The 22,227-nt window shown below is 41.9% G+C and overlaps 1 protein-coding gene and 1 pseudogene across 2 annotated transcripts in view; one reads left to right on the top strand and one right to left on the bottom strand.

Annotated features, from left to right (window-relative positions):
• The first annotated feature begins 8,597 nt into the window (after nucleotides 1-8,597).
• On the top strand, nucleotides 8,598-9,522 carry LOC143416750 (uncharacterized; annotated as a pseudogene).
• A 1,736-nt stretch (nucleotides 9,523-11,258) lies between these two features.
• The window catches only part of LOC112435746 (NACHT, LRR and PYD domains-containing protein 12-like), a 34,987-nt gene continuing 24,018 nt past the window's right edge, over nucleotides 11,259-22,227 (bottom strand). For both annotated transcript variants that reach the window (XM_076881994.1, XM_076881995.1), the window contains 4 exons: nucleotides 21,443-21,616; nucleotides 19,108-19,284; nucleotides 14,998-15,171; nucleotides 11,259-14,322 (listed from right to left, as the gene is read on the bottom strand). In XM_076881994.1, the coding sequence (XP_076738109.1) occupies nucleotides 14,313-14,322; nucleotides 14,998-15,171; nucleotides 19,108-19,284; nucleotides 21,443-21,616 (535 nt within the window). In that variant the 3' untranslated portion in view covers nucleotides 11,259-14,312. The remainder of the gene's footprint in view (nucleotides 14,323-14,997; nucleotides 15,172-19,107; nucleotides 19,285-21,442; nucleotides 21,617-22,227) is intronic.

The raw sequence follows: 22,227 nt of genomic DNA, 5'->3' as shown, positions 1-22,227 counted from the left end.
TCAAGAAGGCTCACCAGCGCCTCTTCTTCTTGAGGACTCTGAGGAAGAACCACCTGTCCTCAGACATCCTGGTGAACTTCTATCGTTGCACCATCGAGAGCATCCTGACCAACTGTATAACAGTCTGGTACAGGAACTGCTCTGCCTCGGACCGGAAGGCGTTGCAGAGGGTCGTGAAAACTGCCCAGCGCATCGCCGGAGCACCACTTCCTGCCATAAAAGACATCTACAGGAAGCGTTTTCTGAAAAGGGCTGGGAAAATCATCAAAGACCCCAGTCACCCATCACATGGACTCTTCATCCTCCTGCACTCTGGGAGGCGCTACAGGAGCCTCCGGACTAAGACCACCAGGTACCGGAACAGCTTCTTCCCCACAGCTGTCAGACTCCTGAACTCTGCCTCCTGACATCTGACCCACGTTAACACATGGACTGAACATACACGCACACACAACCACCTACACACACAATGGACAACTGTACCCTCAAACACACAATAATAACATGGACTGAACCACCACTCACAACCACTAGCACTTTATATAGCCTCTGTAGGAATTATATCTCACTTATCTTAACTGCACTACTGTATAGCTCTGTGTAAATAATCATTCTGTACATTCGATAATTTTTTAACCCTACAACTGTTTACAACTTGCATAGTTCCCATTTCTGTATAGCTGTAGATCTCAGATTTCTGTAAAGTTATTTATTTCATATTCTGTATAGTTTTTCATATTTATATCCTGTTCATAGCCTGTTCATAGCTTGTACTCACTACAGCATGTACATACCTATAGTTATAGAATATTCACAACATACTTCATACCGTGTATATTATAACATAATAGACCCATTTCTGTAATATGCTTTTAGAACTGGGGTACGTGCTCGTGGCTGCAGTTCTCCGTTTCCGTAAATGTAAAAATAAAGATAAGTTTTTGAGCTTTGACCACTCTGAGTCGGAAGTCTTTCTCTGTCGCCAAAAGAATTTAAAAGAACAGAATTTAATAATTGGTGCCAGTGACCCGGATTCTTTTGTGGCTGAGAGGACAAATTCGGCTTAAGGTGGGATCTGATATGAGGCGAACAGGAGACCGGTCTAAAAAGATTTAAAGGTAGGCACAGCCTGTTCAAAGAAAAAAGCAAATTGTGCACATTGGATGAATTCTAAATTATCTGTTCGCCGAGCTGATGATCTTCACCATTAAATTGGCTCAGTAGTGGTGAAATTAAAGTAAATTATAAAATCTGTTAAGGAGATTTTGGGTGACATGTCCATGGTGATTTTGGGTAATTTGTGATAAATAAAAGTAAAGTCTGGGGAATATTTGATGAAAACTTATTGTTGTTAATGCTGGGGTGAATTTTAAAGTTGATGTGTTAGGGGCGTGTCAATTGTGTTACGTCAGACAAGAAAAGAGATTAGATTAGGACATTCGGTTAAGGGATTTAATTCCCAAATTGATTATAGGGTTGGACCTGAGCATCAGATAAAATAAACTGGCAATTACAGTCCACAGTGGTGCTTCTAAATGTATTTAAATTGATCTAGGACTGGGGTTGGACTCCTAGGAGCACAGTGTTCAGCGTGTGGCAACAACTCCTGATCGTGGACGTGCGGTCAGGCCTGGCGACGTCCAGTTAGCCCGGGTGGTTCCCGCGGGGATTCGAACTCCCGTTAATAACCAAGTGGTCGACGATCACTTCTTTCCTGCGCTGTTTGAGTGAAGAGCTTGGCTCAGGCGTGACCATTTCAATGCGGGTGACAGGTAAAGCTTTAAGTAAAGCTTCAGGCGCCAGTTAAATACTGAGACGCTGGTTAAGTGGAGCTTCCGGTCAAGCTGCGGGGAGCGCTTTTAAATTAGTATAGGGCATAGAAATTTGACCGTTATCGGTGACGGCGTTCCCGAAGCGGGTTGATTGACCAGCAAGGTTGGACCTGGGCTTAGACGCTTTTAAATTTGTCAAAATTGTGTAAGAAAAGTCTGGTATCAGCAGAAGGGGGCACAAGGGTTGGACCCGGGCGTTGGACGCCAGAAAACCCCCGTAGGGATCATGGTGTTTGTGTCTGTATGCACTTGGGTTGTCTGATTATTGTGTATTGCTGCAAATGTGCAAGAATCCTGCTAACCACGCTGAGGATTTTGATGTGAAGGATGTCGTTTGGTTAATGTTTGCAAATGCAAAGAGCTTAGTATATGTGTGTGTGCTGAGGGAGCATTCTTTTATATTAAAATTAGTAGAGTTACAGAGGGTATATAGAGTGTGAACATAAAATAAGAGCTCGATTAGAAACGGATGAAAATCCAGTCAAGTGAAGAGTGTGTATGGGTGTGTGTGTGTCTGGCAGGAAGTGAAGCAGGAAGTCTGAATATAGCTTGTGAGCTTGTGAGAGACGTTTCAAAATGAAAACAGAGGAATTAGAGAATGAAAGTGCTGAGAAATAATAATGAAAATGATATTAAAGAAATGTCTTAGTGTGTTAATACAGGTGCCCATGGACTTGCTCAACCTCCTGGAAGAATACAGCGGAAAAATGATAGATTAACAGAATTGGGACGAAAACAGGCTTTGGTTTAAAATTTCACAGCTTCACCTCTCATCCTGTCCTTATCCGGAGAAGAAGCTTAAAGGACAGTTAATCTCCTGATGAAGACAGAAGACAGAAAGAACAACACCGTGGACTTGAAGAATTAACAGCAGGCAAAAAGACAGTGCAACTGACCTACAACACTGAAGGGTCCAGCAGCATGTATGTTGATGGAAACATGCGCTCTGAATTACAAGCTGGAAAGTGTACCAGTGACATGACTGTGTGAAACCACTGGATGGGACTGTCTGAGTCTCATATTTGCCATGCTGGGAGTTAAGCGCCAAGAAAAGACTGAAAAGAGGAAGAGAGAATGAAGAGAGAAGAAGAAACAGCTGATTTGGGCCTGTGTTTGATTTGGGAGGCCACACAGGAAGTTGAGAGAAGAGGGGACGAGGACCGGTGACAGCATAGGAAAATTGGGTTGAACATTGGGGCTGAATTTGTGGGGTTTAGAAACATCCAGAGCATCACAACAGATGTTTTAGTATTTGACAGTGACACCAACTGTGCCATGTGTGCAACAGCGAAACCACCCAATCCAGGACCCTCCATCACTGACTGGGTATAGTGTTTTTAAAAAATAGTTTTATGTTATCTACAACAAAGTATTTTACTCTGTGTTGTTAAGGATTTTAATTTATTAAATCATAGAATTATTTACTTCATGTGTTTATGAAAGCTCATACGTTATTTGTTTACAGCTTCAGTGTGATAACTGCAACTGCTGGTTCCATTCTGAAGGCCTGGACATGACAAATGAACAGCTCAGCAGTGCTCAGAAGACAGAGTGGAAGTGTGTGCTTTGTGTAACCTAATTCCACCTGCAGTGAAAGCTACTAGAATAATCTGCTTATAGTTATTATTGGTGTTTTGAGGAATATGTATAATATTCTTCCTTTGAGCACGTATTTAAGTATTTCCTTTTTCATTTTTTGGGTTGATTTGTGTGATGACAGATAATGAATAATAATATATCAAAACTGTATAATAGTAATCTGAGAAATGTAATTTCTCACCCCGACCGGTCACGGCAGATGGCCCCGCCCCTCCCTGAGCCTGGTTCTGCCGAAGGTTTCTTCCTGTTCAAAGGGAGTTTTTCCTTTCCACTGTCGCCAAAGTGCTTGCTCATAGGGGGTCACATGATTGTTGGGTGTTTCTCTGTATGTATTATTGTGAGGTTTAACGTATTATGTAAAGTGCCCTGAGGTGACTATTGTTGTGATTAAGCGCTGTATAAATAATGTCTAAAACTAAAGTTGCTACTTGAGGTGGTGTGTGAAAATATTTTCATAATAATGATGTTTTGAAAATTAAAATTTTGTGTGGAAATATATTTCTTGTTGTTAAGCAAATACTTGAATGAACTCATTTTGTTAAGTAATGGATTAGGTTATAATTTTATCAGAAAACCGTACAGTAATTTTGGGTGTGGATCACAGGGTGAAGAGTGGAGATGGCCTAGAGCAGTGGTTCCCAAACTTTTTTTGCTGGGCCCCCCTTTGTTTTACAAGAAAAATGTTTGCGCGCGCACGCACACATCCTCCAACCACACACGTCCATATTTTGCTCCATTGCGGTTTATTTCACACCTCAAACATTTAGTAAACAATTAAGCAAATAAAAGTAATCTGCAATAAATTACAGGTAGTAAGAAAATAAACTACTAACTAATTTATGCTACGTCCACACCTACACGGGTATTTTTGAAAACGCAGCTCTTTCGTCCACACGTAAACGCCGTTTTGAATCACCGAAAACTGAGATCTTTTTAAAACTCTTTTGCGTTTACATGTGGACGAGGAATACAGAGTTCATCACGCAACATCAAAGGTATGTGCCTTTTTCCACGTCACGCTGTGCGCCACGTTATTGTTTACATGAGATGAATTGCAGAATGGCAGATAGAGACAAAATACTTAATCTGACTATCTGCAGGTTTTACAGGCTTACATATACACACGCAGTTACTGTCCCTCCGTTTACAAAGGCAAAGGCGTCACGATGTGATTATTTTACGTGTAGTTGTTTTTCCCTGTGTAATAATATTCAACATTGCTATCTTTTCATTTTTCATTTTTCAAAAAATGCCTCTCTGTACAAAATAGGTTTAAAAACATAAACTGTGGGATACTGTTTGTCTGTGATTTGAACCGGCGGAACAAATCGTGGCAGGATCAGCCTGATATTATTTGTATCCCAATGTAACTTTACTGTATAAAGTATAGTATAATATGTATATCTCCAAAATGTCAGGAGTAGTTAGTCATTACAAGAAGTCTTTGTGAACTAAAAATCACAAATGTGGGATACTGTTTATCCATGATTTAAACAGCCCAGCGCTGCTCCCGACGAAGGGAAAACCAATTCTGCAGGGGAGACCTACCTCGGCACTTGTGCAGGTGAAACCAAAGAGAAGATTTGCTTCACCATATTTTCTAGTCTTTGGCTTAGAATGAAGTTGGTTTGGAAACATATTCAGCGATGCTTCATCTCCTGCTTTGCGTTTCTGTAGGCGCCCCATGCTAGCAGTGTCCAAGCGTTTTATTTTTTCCCCCCCTTTTCATCCCGCGCCCCCCCTGCCATGGCTCTGCGCCCCCCCCCTCCCCCCCCCCCCAGGGGGAGGGGCCCCACACTTTGGGAAGGTCTGGCCTAGAGTCAGAATCCAGTGAGATATCTGTGTCACCTCTTACAGTTTTCCTGTAATCTGAGCTCAAATATGAGAATATTCAAAGTACAGTACAGAAATCTGGGAATAGTTTACTATTTCTTTTCTTGTCTCTGAAATCGTTCTGTACTTTGGGCTGTAAAGCAGAGGAGGAAGAGTGGGGGTCTCCCAGAGTCTGAATCCAGTGAAATATTTTCATCACCTTCAGAAAATCTTTCCAAATTGGAATAAAAAAGAAGATCAAAAATACAGTACAACAATTTTATTTAGTTGGGGTAAGATCAGGGTGAGAAGACAATTCTTTGGAAACATATTGTCAGCTCTTACAGAATTTAACATTTATAGTGTAACAATTATCTCTATCATATATCTGATATTTCTAAAGTTAAAGTGGATTGAGCAGTAAAATAACAATGACAGGATACAGAAGAGTCGTATTTCTAAGCCAGTCGGCACCCGTACCGTAACTCGCGTAAGAATAGTGCAACAACATTTTAAGTGCGGCTGGCGGTGCGGCTAGCTTGACTTTGACTTAGTAAGTGAGGACTCACTTGACCGCAGTGAATTGAGTGACTGTGCAGCCATACGTGCTAAGTAACGATTCGCTAATTCTTTCGCACACCTGTAGGGAAGCCTGCCTATGAAATGGATCAAACAAATCCAGACTGGGTACCAGAGGTGTGGACTCGAGTCACATGACTTGGACTCGAGTCACATGACTTGGACTCGAGTCAGACTCGAGTCATTAATTTTATGAATTTAGACTTGACTTGAAAAAATGTTCTAAGACTTGTGACTTGACTTGGACTTTTACACCAATGACTTGGGACTTGAATTGGACTTGAACCGGTTTACTTGAAAAGACTTGATATTTTACCCCAAATATAAAATTTAACATGCATATTATATAGAGATTGAAAATGTGACGTCATTCACGGGTAGAACCGCAAAGGATTCTGGGAACTCGTGGCAAGCGGTACTAGCGCACGCAGGCTTTCAATTAAAATCAGTTATACAGCGATAAAAAGAAACACAAAAATGTCAAGAAGCCGTTGTATTATTAACTGCAATAGCCGGTCGCATGACAGCCACAGGAAGCCGACGGGTAAAGAGATCGGTTGTTATCGGATTACGTCGTTGAAGAGAAATTGTTCGAGCCATGTTTCCGAAGTAACAAAGACGCGACGGATGGCCTGGATTGCAGCCATTCAAAGATCAAATATAACGTCCCAGAACACTCCAGCTCACAGGTTAGTCTGCTCCAAGCATTTACACGAAGGTCAGTGTTTTTTAGTAGTTAATACGTCATTTTTCTTAACATAATTGGTGATATAGGTTACAAGCAAGTCTGGCGCTGAACAGAAATTGTCGCGCTATGCTCCTTTGTTTATTGTGCATAAATAGTGAATTGTCCTGACACAATATTGCGTTTCGCTTCTGTTATTATGGTACATTGACAAAAACATATACTTTTATTCACAGGATAAAACAGGTTTTTTGTATCACTAATTGCCCAGTACGATTACAGCATACAATATTATTGTCACTGCTACATTTCTGTGATGGGTACCAGAAATTATTTCCACTACTAATTAATTACCATTGAGCTCAAAGGTCCTATTAATAAACGGTTAAGGAATGTGTATTTATGAAGACGATTTGTGAGACTGGTAAACTTATGATACGTACGATGGTCTTTCGTTCTACACGGTGCATTTCAAGGTCCTGTACCCATCCGTCAGTAAACTGTACCTGGGCTTGTTGCAGTGACCTGAAGTTACTAAACTTCATGAGTGTATGCACTCACTCCAAGAAGCGTATAATTATAAATATGCATATAAATATGCTAAGATGAGATAGTTGACTTCATCTAACTAGCAAATGTTGTCCAGGCTACGTTGGTGATGCAGTTTTTTTTTAATGTGTATGATATTTTTGTCATGCGATTTTAAAGCCAGTCCTACAAGCGCATCCAAGAATAACATGCAGCTTATCTCAGAACTGTCGGTGAAAATTATTCTTGGAGCTAGGTTTAATTGAGCTGCATTTTAAAGAGGTGCAATTTCACAATTTGTGTATATTTTCTAAGTTCACTATTTTGTCATTTGTTGAGAAAAACACAGATTTTAAAATTACATGGTCTAATATTTACATTTAGCATATAACTGCAACATTATTTTTTCGTTTTTTTTTTTTAAAGACTCGAAAGGACTTGAAATTCAAAGTTTCAGACTTGTGACTTGACTCGGACTTTTACACCAGTGACTTGAGACTCGACTCTGACTTGCCTGACATTACTTGAGACTTGACTTGAGACTTGAGGATAAAGACTTGAGACTTACTTGAGACTTGCAAAACAATGACTTGGTCCCACCTCTGCTGGGTACCAACGTTACACATGGGGTACTCCGAAATCCGAACGTCACATTCAGACCGTCACAGACGGCGAACGCAACAGCAACAATAAAAAGCACTAGTTGGAGGTAAACAACAACCCCACCTCCACAATCCCTCATTTTAAAAGTTGCTCTTAGTGTCCGGCAATCAGCACATACATTTTGTAGTATTCATACGGCCTTAATGTGTAAACTGTTTAAAAATTCCCTTGTGTGTTTGCACTCTTTGCGTTGGACAGGCTTTCATAGTGGAGCAGAAGAGTGTGAAGGTGAGGCCTCAGCAGAAGTTACGGCAGAAGAGCAGCCAGAGATGGACACGACAGAAGAGCAACACCATAACAACCCTGTCACTTTGGCTGAGGGCCAGATTTGTGTTGGACATGTAGAGGCAGAGGTAGTGGGTGCAAATGTAGAAAATGGTGATCTGAGAGAGATACAGACAGAAGATCAAAGACCGACAAATGATTGTGTGCGCTGTGTACAGAGCAGAGCAGAAATAAACCGGCTGCTGGAGGAGAACAGAAAGCTTAAATCACTGTTGGACAAGGCAGAGATGAATGAAAACTTTTTAAAGGGTGTAGCACCCTCAAGGATTGACGTACGCACGATGTAGTTATAAAACAGGGTTTATTCTGGACTTGGCAACCCATGAGAACTCGTGAGCTGACATCCAGGAGGTGCTAAATAGTCCTTTATAGCCTTATTGCCGTATCTTCCATCTTCTTTGTCAATTATTTCCACTCTTAAACTATATTTTCTCCATGTGTGGAGCTAACTGTGAGCTGCAGCATGCAGACACCATGTGCGCTAGCAAAAGAAAAAGTGGCTGGGTGGAGACCCAAACAGCAAAGCTGTACCCTACACAGTTCACCACCAGAGGGCGCAAAGGAACAAAATCCAGACATACAGCTTAACAAATATCAAATGCAACAAACATCAAATGCAAAAGACCGTTACAAAGGGTGACACCGAAAAAGGGAAATATTACACTGGTCTTACTTGTTTCGCTATTTTTATGTCCGTGCTCGACAATGTAAAAGCTTTCCTACCAGCATCAAAGAAACTGTCGCATTTCCAAATGCTTTTACTCACACTAATGCATCTTAGACTCGATCTTCCTGTCCAGCATCTTAGCATCTCTATTCAATGTCTCCCACAAAACTTTGTCTTCTGTCTTTGCTGATACAATTGACGTTTTGTGTGCCCACTTAGGAGTATTGGTACACTGGCCAGAGAGGCACTGTTTGCAAGCAACAATGCCTCCACAATTTACAGAAACTTTTGGAAATGGGGTAGCCATCATTGTTGACTGTTTTGAAATTCGTACAGAACGACCATCTAATTTAAAGGCTCGTGCTCAAACATACTCGCACTACAAGGGTACACACACCATGAAATACCTGATCGGGATTACTCCACAAGGTGCAGTTTCATTCATTTCTAAGGGGTGGGGGGGCCGTGCATCAGATAAACACATCACAGAGCAATGTGGCATACTTAACAAGCTGTTACCAGGGGATGTAGTTTTGGCTGACAGAGGCTTTGACATCAGAGATGCAGTGGGAATGATGTGTGCGGAGGTTAAGATCCCAGCATTTACAAGGGGCTTCTGTCAACTAGATGCCAAGGACATTGAAAATACACGAGCCATTGCACACCTGAGAATCCATGTCGAGCGAGTAATTGGCAGTTTGCGCAACAAGTTCAAAATGCTACACACCACCATGCCAATGCGTTCTCTTCTTCCATGTGAGGGTGAAGACGTTACCTTTCTTGATAAAATTGTGCGTGTGTGTTGTGTTTTGGTTAACATGTGCCCCAGTGTGGTAGTGAAACCAGACACACACGAGACTTGTTCTTGTTAATTAATGATTATGAAAACTTTGACTATGTCTCTGAAGACATAGTACTAGGAAAACCTTTTTTTATGTGTAATTGTATGAACACACTGACATTACGTTATGTAACCATTTCTGTATCTGTACACTATAATCGACAGTTTATCATCGCTTTGAACTCTTTGTTTCACTAAAATGATGTTATAATAAAAGCCAGACAACGACAAATAACTGCATTTGACTCTTTAATTTACACTTTGACAATTGTTACATGGTAGGTGCTGCAGTGTTGAAATCAAGTTATACATATTTCAATGCACTTCTGACAAAAAAACTAGACACCAGAAAGAAAAACGTTGTGACCACTCGGGGCTGCATTTCGCATGGAGAAATGTTTTCCTACTAGTTCAGGAAGGCACACCTTCTGAAAGAACTCCTGAGCTTTCTTTAAACGCGATTCCCAGAAGTGCACATCAGGGAAGATGCGTACAACTGCCATGTCTTTTTGTGTCCATACCACGAGGTCACAGTGCTTTGCATTGGCCACAAAGACCTGTGTTTGCACTTGTGAGTAAAAATGGTGTGTCTTCTTCAAGTTAAGTCCATTTGCTGTCAACTCGAGGCAGAAGTCTTTGTCATGTGCATCCAATGCTGAAAGCTGTCAGATCTGTATTTAAATGGACATTTAATTTCCAGGCAGCCCTTCCCACAACATTCACACGTGGTTAGTCCGTCAGGAGATGCTCCTACTTCAGGAAAAGCCGTGTTAACAAGAAAACCACACATACGGACCTGTAGGTTTTTGTGACACGCTGACATTTTCTGGGTGTAGGCGTGTCGAGCGTCCTGTTCATGCTCCAGTCCCCAAGTTGTTTGCACATTATAGACAGAGTTAACAGGGTAGCAAACACGATTAACCACAGTAATGTCGGGTTTTTCTACAGTGGTGGCAAACACAGCGTGCATCATTGAAGCTGTGTAGTGGCGAATTTCTGTCCCAAGCTTTGAAAAAAATCATTCTTCCACTTCTTAATGTGAGCTGTTCAGATTTATTTCTGACTCGTACATACAAACAAAAGATGTCACGGTCAAAAACTATTTGCTGCTAAAGCGCACATTTCCATTGCCGTCCTGGCTCATTCTAACCTGCTACCACACATGCGCTGTAACGCTTTCTTACCCGACACAAATTAAACGCGCAGCATTTATTCTCTAACAACATATTATACAAAATCAAACATGTAACATAATAACTGAAACAGTATCAAAAATATTTCTCTATAGATTGGCTCTAACAGTGTGTGATGTGTAGTATTTCTCCAATCCAGACAAACACACTGCTTTATTGTGTTTTGAAGTGTGTCTAACACTGGTGACAACTCCTCAAACGTAGCAGAAGGAATCTTTCTTTTTGAAGGACGGCTTCTTCTGCCTTTCACCACAGACAGTCCGTTTATATTTTCATCAAGAGTCTTTTTTTGTGCTGCTGAAGATGTAAAGTCAATGTTATAATAATAATAATAATAATAATAATAATGGATACTTTATTGATCCCCATGGGGAAATTACTTGTTTTTCTCTGCATTTGACCCATTCACTCTGTGAAGCAGTGGGCAGCCCACTAAGCAGGCGCCCGGGGAGCAGTGTGTAGGGACGGTACCTTGCTCAGGGGTACCTCAGGGTAGCCGTTAAGTGGATTCGAACCGCCGACCTTCCGATCATGGGGCGACCACTTTACCTACTGAGCTATCCCTGCCCCAACCTCTGGCTGTATCTTGGTTGTGTTCCCCGGCAAAACCCAGTAGGCTGGTTCATCTGTGACAGTCTTTGTGCCACGGATCCGCACTGTTGCCTCCACTTTAAACAGAAGTGCAGCAACATGGGTGCAGGTCTCCGCAACTGCAGCCATACAGGTGCAGTGTGCGGCTTCGACCTTCCCCGTGGTGCTTACAATTACCCATGGCCGTAATGCAGGTTCATTCAATCTTTGGGAGTGCAGTACCTGGAACATACAAGGACAAGGTTGATGTAAAGACAATAAATTCAATGAGACATGGAGGACATAAATTGGCGTTAAGTAATAATTTGCTTGATTATCAATGTGTTAGTTTGCATCTACTTTACAATTATGGGCACATGATATGATAACGATATTTTAGCAGTTCAATGATAAAAGTATAACATTAATTATGGTGGGGGGTGGACAATGGCTATTACACTCGATGCACTCCAGCTGACTTACCTTGGTATGAATGACGACGTACTCACAGTTTGCCGGCTTGAAAATAGCCAAATCTTGCACACAGCTATTTGTAAATTGGATGTGCGCCTCCAGTGACTTGTAATTATGAAACTGGTTTGCAGTGTAAGCGCTTACTCCACAAACAAGATACGTGAAGATATCAGGGTAGGACAGTGGCGGTAAGTCGTCTGGGTCTTTACTCCACTGCCGTATTTCATATGGGTCCAGATTTGCGATGCACTCTAATGTTTTTCAAGTGCTGCTGCATCGCCTCTGGACGCAATCGGTCTCTATACCGTCCGTTTTCTTTTGAGCTGCTTTTAAGCATGTTTCTTGTCGTCGTCGTTCCAACACGGTGCGTTTGTTTTGATTTGTGGACCCGGAAAATGGCGCAATACATTGCGGCGTGAACCAGGTGTAGGACTGAACTCTCCCACACACATCACATCACTATAAGACTGGACTCTCACACACATCACATCACCACACACACTCTGGTTTTTCTTCATGTGCACTTCCTTATAATCTCTTTCTGCTATTTGCACATTTTTACTGTAAATAAGTTAAATCTGTACATTTTGTAATAACCTGTAAATTGTAAATACTGTAAAACCACTGTCATTTAATGGTCGGGCATTGCACAGCTACAAGCATTTCAACTCATGTCAATGTAAAAGCTTTTCCTGGTTGTGTGTAGGGCTGGGCCATATTATACCGTTCACGGTAATACCGGTATAATGTTAGGCAACGATAGGAAAATGAAATATCGCGATAGAATGGGAGTAAAACGCGCATGCGCAGTGCCTTTGTTTTCATACGCACATGGCCGATTGTTGAGTGAAACAGATGAACCAGAATTGGTTTGTAAAAATGGTGCAACTTCCATGATGTGGAACTGGTTTGGTGTTTGTCCATCTGATACACAACAAAGCACATTTTTTTGCAGAACATGCAAGCGGCCGTTGTTATTGTCGTATTTGTCGGACTAAGATGCTCTTAAATCTGGGAGTAATCTGGGTCCTAAACTCCGTATGCTTCAGGTCAAACAACACTGCAGCATCACTTAGAGTTAAAAACTGTCTAAATTCTTTCATCTTTAATAAAACGATCAGCATTGCTGCTTTACAAGGTGTAACTATAAAGTTTAACTTCCAGGCATCCATGAAAACAAAAGTTATTACATTTAACGGAGTTAGAAGTTAGCAGGAAGCTAGAGGAAGTTAGCTCGCTAGTTTCGCTAGTTACCTAAGCATGATATAGCATGTTCTGACTGAGAGATTTCTGAAAAAAATCAAACGTACAGCTCTGCTATCACTTCCAACATAAATGAAGACAGGAAACTAAACAGCAGTGACGTTTGTAGGGTTACTGAAGTTGGGCTAGCTGGTATATAATGATGTGCTACGTGATCGCTAGCTACACAGCTATGTTAGCATAACATAAACAGTGAAGCTGGAGGACGAACACTAACACTTTTCCACTTATAAAAGTTAACGTGAAGGTTCTTCATGGTTAGAGACAAATGCAATCGCATGGCAGGATGCTGTAAACGGACCAAACTTCAGTCAGGAGAACAACTGAGATAATCCATCCACAATACGAGGTTAGTCATTAATATACTGCAACAACATGGGAATAGAGCAGCTGCCAGAGAATTCAACATTAATGAATCAATGGTACATAAGTGGAGGAAGCAAGAAGAATGAGTTTAATAAAGTTTGATTTATCTGACTGCTTTGTTTCGCTTAATGTGCCTTATAATCCCGTGCACCTTATGGTCCGAAAAATACGTACTGCACACTGCAGTTTAATGTTGCAAAGCACCTCTTTTTAACTTCAGTGGATATTATACATGGTTATGCTCAGGATATGTCAGCCCATTTCTACTGGAAATGCCTTTTGGTTAAACTTTCAGCAAGGAATTTGCATTTGCACTGTTACATTTTTATAAAGCTTTAATGTACATAAAAACCAGCTTCTTGTTTAAGTGAAAATAAATGGAAGGTTGTCTTTTTGCGCTAGTAATGTTGTGGAGTTGTATTTTGTCTCGCATCACTTATATCGTCAGTTATATCGTTATCGCAAATTTTCAAATATATATCGTGATAAATATTTTTGGCAATATCGCCCTGCTCTAGTTGTGTGTGTGACAAATAAAATTTGAATTTGAATTTGAAAGTCTTTCCAGGTGAGTTTGATCCAGGAGGGTCTGAAGCCAGAGTCAGACAGAGACTGTGCAGAGACTGTAGAAGGACAGAGCAGCAGCAGAGCAGTCCAGATACACTGATGATCCTCTGTCAGATCCAGAGGGACACACAGGGATGATGCTGGACTCTACATTGTGTCTGACAGTGGAGCTGTTCTCAGAGCAGTTCACTCTGCAGCACTGACAGTCATCTGCACTTCTTCTCATTCCTCTGTCAGTCACTGCTGGATGAAGCTCTCCTCTCCACCTCCCAGTAACATGGCCCAGTCAGAGCGTCTCTACACACAAGCTGCTGCTGCTTCAACCTCTCTGGATCATCAGGACACAGCTCCTCCTCTCTCAGCACACACACCGTCCTGTTTACCATCATCAGCTCCACCTGCAGAGAGAAGAAGGAAGAGCAGAGGAGATAAACGAGTGTTTCCAGAGACTCTTCATCAGCTGTCAGTCAGTGATGCAGCACATCCAGTATAAAGAGCAGCAGGGACTTCAGTGCTGGGACTGTACTAGGACTCATTGTTGCTTCACTTTTTCTAATCTTTGGATTTTTATTGAAGTTGATGAAAATGTTTTTCCCTCCTAGTTTGAGTTTGGACTTTCATTCATTAGAAGAACCTTGGTGTGTCCACTCTGAGCTCTGTAGGAACCCCAACAACAAGCCCAACAATCCAGATGGACGGTTCCAGCTGTTAACTGGAGGAATTCCATCCAAACATCTGCTCTCACTAAATTCTTCCTCACCTACAGACTGTGTTCTTCACTGCTTTAAACTTGGAAATGAATGCAGTCATTGGTCTGCGTGCTGCTTTGTTCAGAGAGCTGATTGGCTGTTGACAGCGTTTGATCAGAGCGTGTCAGCCGTTACTATGGTGACCATAAAGGACAGAAACAGGAAGTGTTTGTGTCCAATCCTGAAGCCTGTCACCATTCTCCTCTCACAGCTTCACTGAGAAGCTGCAGCTTTACAGGAAACACTGGATCTTTGTTTCATACTGACTGTGTTTAGTACAATACTGCTGACAGCACCACCCACTCACTACATCACTCTACTGACCACAGAGTCTCCAGTCTGTAGTCTGGACTCTGCTGAAGATCAGACAGCTGCTTCACATCTGGATCCTGCAGGTTGTTTCCCCACAGGTCCAGCTCTCTCAGATGGGAGGGGTTGGACTTCAGCGCTGCTGCCAGATAATCACAGCTGATCTCTGACAAACCACAGTCCCTCAATCTGTATAAAGAATGAAAGATGTAAGTTTATTAGACAAAGTGTGAGCTTGAAATCATTCAGTGTTTCATCATCTGTTCAGCGCTGAAGAAGGTTCAGAATGTAGAAGTTTAGAAAATGGAAACTCCAAACAGCTGAAGCCAACAGGAAGCAGCTTCAAACAGGAAACTGTGCAGTTTCAGACTATACAGTGGGGCAAAAAAGTATTTAGTCAGCCACCGATTGTGCAAGTTCCCCCACTTAAAATGATGACAGAGGTCAGTAATTTGCACCAGAGGTACACTTCAACTGTGAGAGACAGAATGTGAAAAAAAAAAATCCATGAATTCACATGGTAGGATTTGTAAAGAATTTATTCGTAAATTAGGGTGGAAAATAAGTATTTGGTCACCTCAAACAAGGAAAATGTCTGGCTCTCACAGACCTGTAACGTCTCCTGTAAGAAGCTTTTCTGGCACCTGTTTGAACTCATCATCTGTATAAAAGACACCTGTCCACAGCCTCAAACAGTCAGACTCCAAACTCCGCCATGGCCAAGACCAAAGAGCTTTCGAAGGACACCAGGAAAAGTATTGTAGACCTGCACCAGACTGGGAAGAGTGAATCTACAATAGACAAGCAGCTTGGTGTGAAAAAATCAACTGTGGGAGCAATCATCAGAAAATGGAAGACATACAAGACCACTGATAATCTCCCTCGATCTGGGGCTCCACGCAAGATCTCATCCCGTGGGATCAAAATGATCATGAGAACGGTGAGCAAAGATCCCAGAACCACACGGGGGGACCTGGTGAATGACCTGCAGAGAGCTGGGACCAAAGTAACAAAGGTCACCATCAGTAACACACTACAACGGCAGGGAATCAAATCCCGCAGTGCCAGACGTGTTCTGCTGCTGAAGCCAGTGCATGTCCAGGCCCGTCTGAAGTTTGCCAGAGAGCACATGGATGATACAGCAGAGGATTGGGAGAATGTCATGTGGTCAGATGAAACCAAAGTAGAACTTTTTGGTATAAACTCAACTCGTCGTGTTTGGAGGAAGAAGAATACTGAGTTGCATCCCAAGAACACCATACCTACTGTGAAGCATGGGGGTGGAAACATCATGCTATGGGGCTGTTTTTCTGCCAAGGGGACAGGACGACTGATCCGTGTTAAGGACAGAATGAATGGGGCCATGTATTGTGAGATTTTGAGCCAAAACCTCCTTCCATCAGTGAGAACTTTGAAGATGAAACGAGGCTGGGTCTTCCAACATGACAATGATCCAAAACACACCGCCCGGGCAACAAAGGAGTGGCTCCGTAAGAAGCATTTGAAAGTCCTGGAGTGGCCTAGCCAGTCTCCAGACCTCAACCCCATAGAAAATCTGTGGCGGGAGTTGAAAGTCCGTGTTGCTCGGCGACAGCCCCAAAACATCACTGCTCTCGAGAAGATCTGCATGGAGGAATGGGCCAAAATACCAGCTACTGTGTGTGCAAACCTGGTAAAGACCTATAGTAAATGTTTGATCTCTGTTATTGCCAACAAAGGTTATGTTACAAAGTATTGAGTTGTATTTTTGTTATTGACCAAATACTTATTTTCCACCCTGATTTACGAATAAATTCTTTACAAATCCTACCATGTGGATTCATGGATTTTTTTTTCACACTTCAACTGTCTCTCACAGTTGAAGTGTACCTCTGGTGCAAATTACTGACCTCTGTCATCATTTTAAGTGGGGGAACTTGCACAATCGGTGGCTGACTAAATACTTTTTTGCCCCACTGTATGTCCTGATGCAGCCAGTTGGATTTTGGAGATTTGAATCTCTGTTCTGTGACTAAGTCCTTGAATCATTTCTTCCAGTTGGTCCAACAAGACAGACTAAGTGTTGGACATGTGTTGTGGCTCCATTAGGGGAGCTTCTAAATGTGATGTGATGGCCCCTCTGGGTCTGTCAGGTCACAGGACTGAAGAGAGCTCAAACTGGGCACACAGTTGTTCCAGTCTGGACCAAAGACTCTATACTGGGACTGAGGGACTGCTGGGACTTTTTAAAGGCTCATGTTCTCACTTAGATCATCGATTTCTACTTACATTTCTTTCTGGGAAAAATGGGGATTACTTTGAAAACAGGAAGTATTTTCTCCAATAAGCAGCCCTGGATTAGTAAATCACTCCAACATGTTCTCAGGCAGAAGAAGCTGTCTTGTTATGAGGGAGAGAAGAAAAAGACTGAGGCACAGAAACTTGTTGAAAGAGAGATAAAGCAGCTAAAATCAGGTGTAAAAGTAAAGCAGAGGATGAGCTGAATAAAGGACACTCAAGGCTGGCTTGGAAAGGAATGAAGTCCATGGTGGGGATGCAGAACAAGGAGCAAAGATGAATGTGATGCTGAATCAGCAGAAGACTTGGACTCATTTGATTCCAGCTTTGATATCTTTGATTTCAATGAAGAGCTTTGTGATTGTGGCAAAGGGCTGGTAGCTCTGAGAGTCCCACTGATGAGGTGTTTGTGTGGAAATCTCTTAGTGGGACCAAAGAGAGAAAAAGTCCTGTTCCTGATGCTGTGGGAGGGAAATGATTGAAGTGTGCTGTGAGGAACTGACTGAGAGATTTTCACACATTTTCCAGTCCTCCTTGGAAAAACAGGAAGTTCCCAGCATATGGAAACAAAGGTTAAGTGTCCTATGGCACTCAGTGATGATGGTGCTGTGGCCCCACCACCTCCACCTCTTTGTAAAGGAACTGTCATCTGAAGCTTGAAATGGAACTAAGACTTCCTCCACTAGGTGGCAGTGTCTGATGTGAAAGTGTTAGTGGAGCTGGCCTGGAGTCAGAAACAGGAAGATGCAGGATTTGGGCTGAAATGGGGAAAAGTGGTTAGCACTAGTGCCTTAAAGGAAGAAGGTTGTAGGTTGAAGCTTGTTGGCCTTTCTGTGGAGGGTGGATGTTCTCCCACAGTCCAATGAAATGCTGCTTAGGTTCATTGGTGCTTCTAAATTGGCTGTAGGTGTGGATGTGAGAGAGTGCTTCTCTGTCTCTCTCTGTTGGCCCTGTGATGGACTGCTCACCTGTGCAGGTGGACCACGCCTCTTGCCCTATGACAGCTAGGGCACAGGCTCCAGCCCTGTGAGCCTAAGCTGAATAAACAGTTAGCAAAAATGATCCATAGATGGCCTGAAATCCCCCAGTTAGCAGTTTGGTAGATAGCTATGACATGCTAATCCCATCCAGCAGCTGTATTCTACCTGTAAGCTGATCCCTGCTGAGCCAAAGCACTTTTTCATATACAAATTACAACTTTTAATAGAAACCTATTGGTCAGCATCTTATTAGCCTGCTGTTAGCTTCATTCCACAGAAAACTGAGAGAAACTAACAGAGTTGATAAAGAATAAAGAGAAATGTGCTGATTTAAAGCCTTTGAAGTGCTTTCAGATGATCTCTGTCCACTTCTGTCCACTCATTCATTCATGTAAGCTTTCTAATGCAGCTTTGATCTTCACAGTCTGCTTTATGAAACTCATTCTAACCCTGAATGTCAGAGTGTTCCTCCTTCTCTTTCCCATCATTCATGCTGGCAGTGGAGGAGATTTGAATGTTGGACTGTGTTTTGGATGATGTGTGTATGTTTGTGTTGGACTGCTGTCTGTAAACCAAACGCACATTTTGCTTTGGATTTCAGTGTCAGACAGACTTTAAGGTGGAATGAAGAGTTTGGGAGTTTCACAGTGAATTATCCAGTGGAGGATTTTTCTTCTTCTTTGAAGGTTTGAAATGTGAACGTTGTTCTGCTGCAGTCAATGGACTAAACCAGAGAAGAAGAAAACAGACTTTACCATGAAGATCCTCAGTGTGGATCAGTATAATATCAGCCTGATGTCTGCAGTTTAGTGTCAGCACAACTTTCACATCATATTCATCTCAGCACAACTAAAACATGCTGACTGACCTCAGAGTTTCAAGTCCACATCCTGGACTCTCCAGGAAACCACACAGATGCTTCACTCCTGAATCCTGCAGGTTGTTGTTTCCTCTCAGCTCCAGCTCTCTCAGATGGGAGGGGTTGGACTTCAGTGCTGCTGCCAGATAATCACAGCTGATCTTTGACAAACCACAGTCCTTCAGTCTGTATAAAGAATGAAAGATGTAAGTTTATTAGACAAAGTGTGAGCTTGAAATCATTCAGTGTTTCATCATCTGTTCAGAGCTGACGAAGGTTCAGAATGTAGAAGTTTAGAAAATGGAAACTCCAAACAGCTGAAGCCAACAGGAAGCAGCTTCAAACAAACACAACAAGAGAAAAAACTCTGAATGTTTCACATTAAAGTCGTACATTTATCATAAAAACAGGACAAAGACTTGAAAAAGTCGTGTTTTTCCTTCCAGGAACCACAAGGCTTCACTTTTAAAGGTGAAGTGTGAAAGAAATGGACATATTTGAAGTCCAACACCTTTTTCCAGTCACATTATTAAAGCAGACAAACTACAAGCTCATTTTCATTCCAACAAGTCATCTTCTGACCTGGACTAACAACACTGGTCTCTATGTGCAGCTGGCTGTGAGACCAGTGCTCAGGGAGCGTCTACAAAGTGCAACACTGAAAGACCATCACACACTAATTTGCCTCCAGCACTTTCACACAAACATCTACTGTCATTATTGTCACCAAACTCTGTGGATCCTTTATTGCAAATTCAAATGGGATCAAATGGTCAGACAAAAGAGGGTTATGAGGAAATATGATGAAATGTTGTGTATTAGCAGCAAGTTATTGAATCATTTTCCTCAGAAACCAAACAAAATGATTGACAAACATGTTTTTACAAACTCAGTGTTGGACTTGGATCAGCAGGATAAGCTGATGTTTAAAGGCATTTGAGTCTCGCTGTATGAGAGTCCAGTTATTACTCAATATTTATGGATGATGTTCTTTCAGTATTGCACTTTGTAGACGCTCCCTGAGCCTCACAGCCAGCTGCACATGGACCAGCTGACATTACCCAGCATTAGAGGCGGCTGTAAAAAAAAATGGATTTTCCTATTTAAATGGTTTTAATTTGAATAAAGCGATGTTGATTCATTCAATCCTGAATCGATTTTTAATATAAATGTATTTTGCCAGAATCTCAGGTTAAAGCTCCCAAAAGTATTTCAACAACAAGCAAACAGATAAAACAGTAAATGAGAGCAGCTAAACACACAAAGATGGAAACACAGAGCGTGGATCGTTCACTCGACGGCACGTACACGGACACGCCGTCGGGGCTGAAAGTGGACAGCTCACAGATCCTGAAGCTGCAGGTTTCATCTGTCACCAACCAAAACTGACTGAACCAGCAGCAGAAGAAGATCCAAACTACGCTTTACGTTTGATGAACATCGTCATGAATTCTCTCTGACTTTGACGTTTACTTCCTGCACAGCTCTCTCTCTCTCAGTGTACTTCAAGAACAGTTTACCTTCAAAAATCTGTTTCCTGCATTATTCACTGCTTATTACGCACCAGTCTGCTGTTGTGTTCACTGCTGTCGGCCTCCCAAAACAAAGCCTCATTTCTGCTGTTCAATACTGAAGAAATGTAAACCTTTTAAAATGATGACAGATTACAAACTCTCAGCTGTGTCTGTAATCAAACCTCTGTAACTTTGCTTCACTTCAGCAGCATCAGCTCATGTTCACATGTTGATTCATGGTTTGCTTCAGTTTTTGATGGACTGCAGAATATTTTGAAGGTTATCTGCTATAAAAAGCCAGAACAGGAAAATCTGCTTCATGTGTTTCTGTTTGATCCTCAGTGACTTTGACACAAAGGCCTCTGCTGTGATGATCACACCTCTGATCAAGTCTCACAGTGTCAGCTTTGTTTTTATACATATGGATATGTGCTGATAAATGATCAGAGTTATAATATTTCCCACTGTCTGCTGTGTGCCGTGACCTTTGACCTGCTAAAGACAGTCAGCTGTGGATTATTCATTGTTGTGTCTGATACTTAGAACTGTGAGGAAGAACACTACACAGTTAATCAGGGTACCCTCTCTCTGAATCAGGAAAGGTGGGCAGGCCGCATGTGGGCCGCGGGCCATACGTTGAGTCTCACTGTTTGAAATGTGAATGTTGTTCTGCTGCAGTCAATGGACTAAACCAGAGAAGAAGAAAACAGACTTTACCATGAAGTTCCTCAGTGTGGATCAGTATAATATCAGCCTGATGTCTGCAGTTTAGTGTCAACACAACTTTCACATCATATTCATCTCAGCACAACTAAAACATGCTGACTGACCTCAGAGTTTCAAGTCCACATCCTGGCCTCCCCAGGAAACCACACAGATGCTTCACTCCTGAATCCTGCAGGTTGTTCCAGCTCAGGTCAAACTGTCTCAGATGGGAGGGGTTGGACTTCAGTGATGCTGCCAGATAATCACAGCTGATCTCTGACAAATCACAGCCCCTCAATCTGTATAAAGAATGAAAGATGTAAGTTTATTAGACAAAGTGTGAGCTTGAAATCATTCAGTGTTTCATCATCTGTTCAGAGCTGAAGAAGGTTCAGAATGTAGAAGTTTAGAAAATGGAAACTCCAAACAGCTGAAGCCAACAGGAAGCAGCTTCAAACAAACACAACAAGAGAAAAAACTCTGAATGTTTCACATTAAAGTCGTACATTTCTCATAAAAACAGGACAAAGACTTGAAAAAGTCGTGTTTTTCCTTCCAGGAACCACAAGGCTTCACTTTTAAAGGTGAAGTGTGAAAGAAATGGACATATTTGAAGTCCAACACCTTTTTCCAGTCACATTATTAAAGTAGAAAAACTACAAGCTCATTTTCATTCCAACAAGTCATCTTCTGACCTGGACTAACAACACTGGTCTCTATGTACAGCTGGCTGTGAGACCAGTGCTCAGGGAGCGTCTACAAAGTGCAACACTGAAAGAACATCACACACTCATTTGCTTCCAGCACTTTCAAAGAAACATCTACTGTCATTACTGTCACCAAACTCTGTGGATCCTTTATTGCAAATTCAAATGGGATCAAATGGTCAGACAAAATAGGGTTATGAGGA

The sequence above is a fragment of the Maylandia zebra genome, linkage group LG3, assembly GCF_041146795.1.
Source record: "Maylandia zebra isolate NMK-2024a linkage group LG3, Mzebra_GT3a, whole genome shotgun sequence".
Lineage (NCBI taxonomy): Eukaryota > Metazoa > Chordata > Actinopteri > Cichliformes > Cichlidae > Maylandia > Maylandia zebra.
The sequence above is the reverse complement of the archived record's forward strand: the minus strand, read 5'-3'. Positions and strand labels throughout refer to the sequence as shown.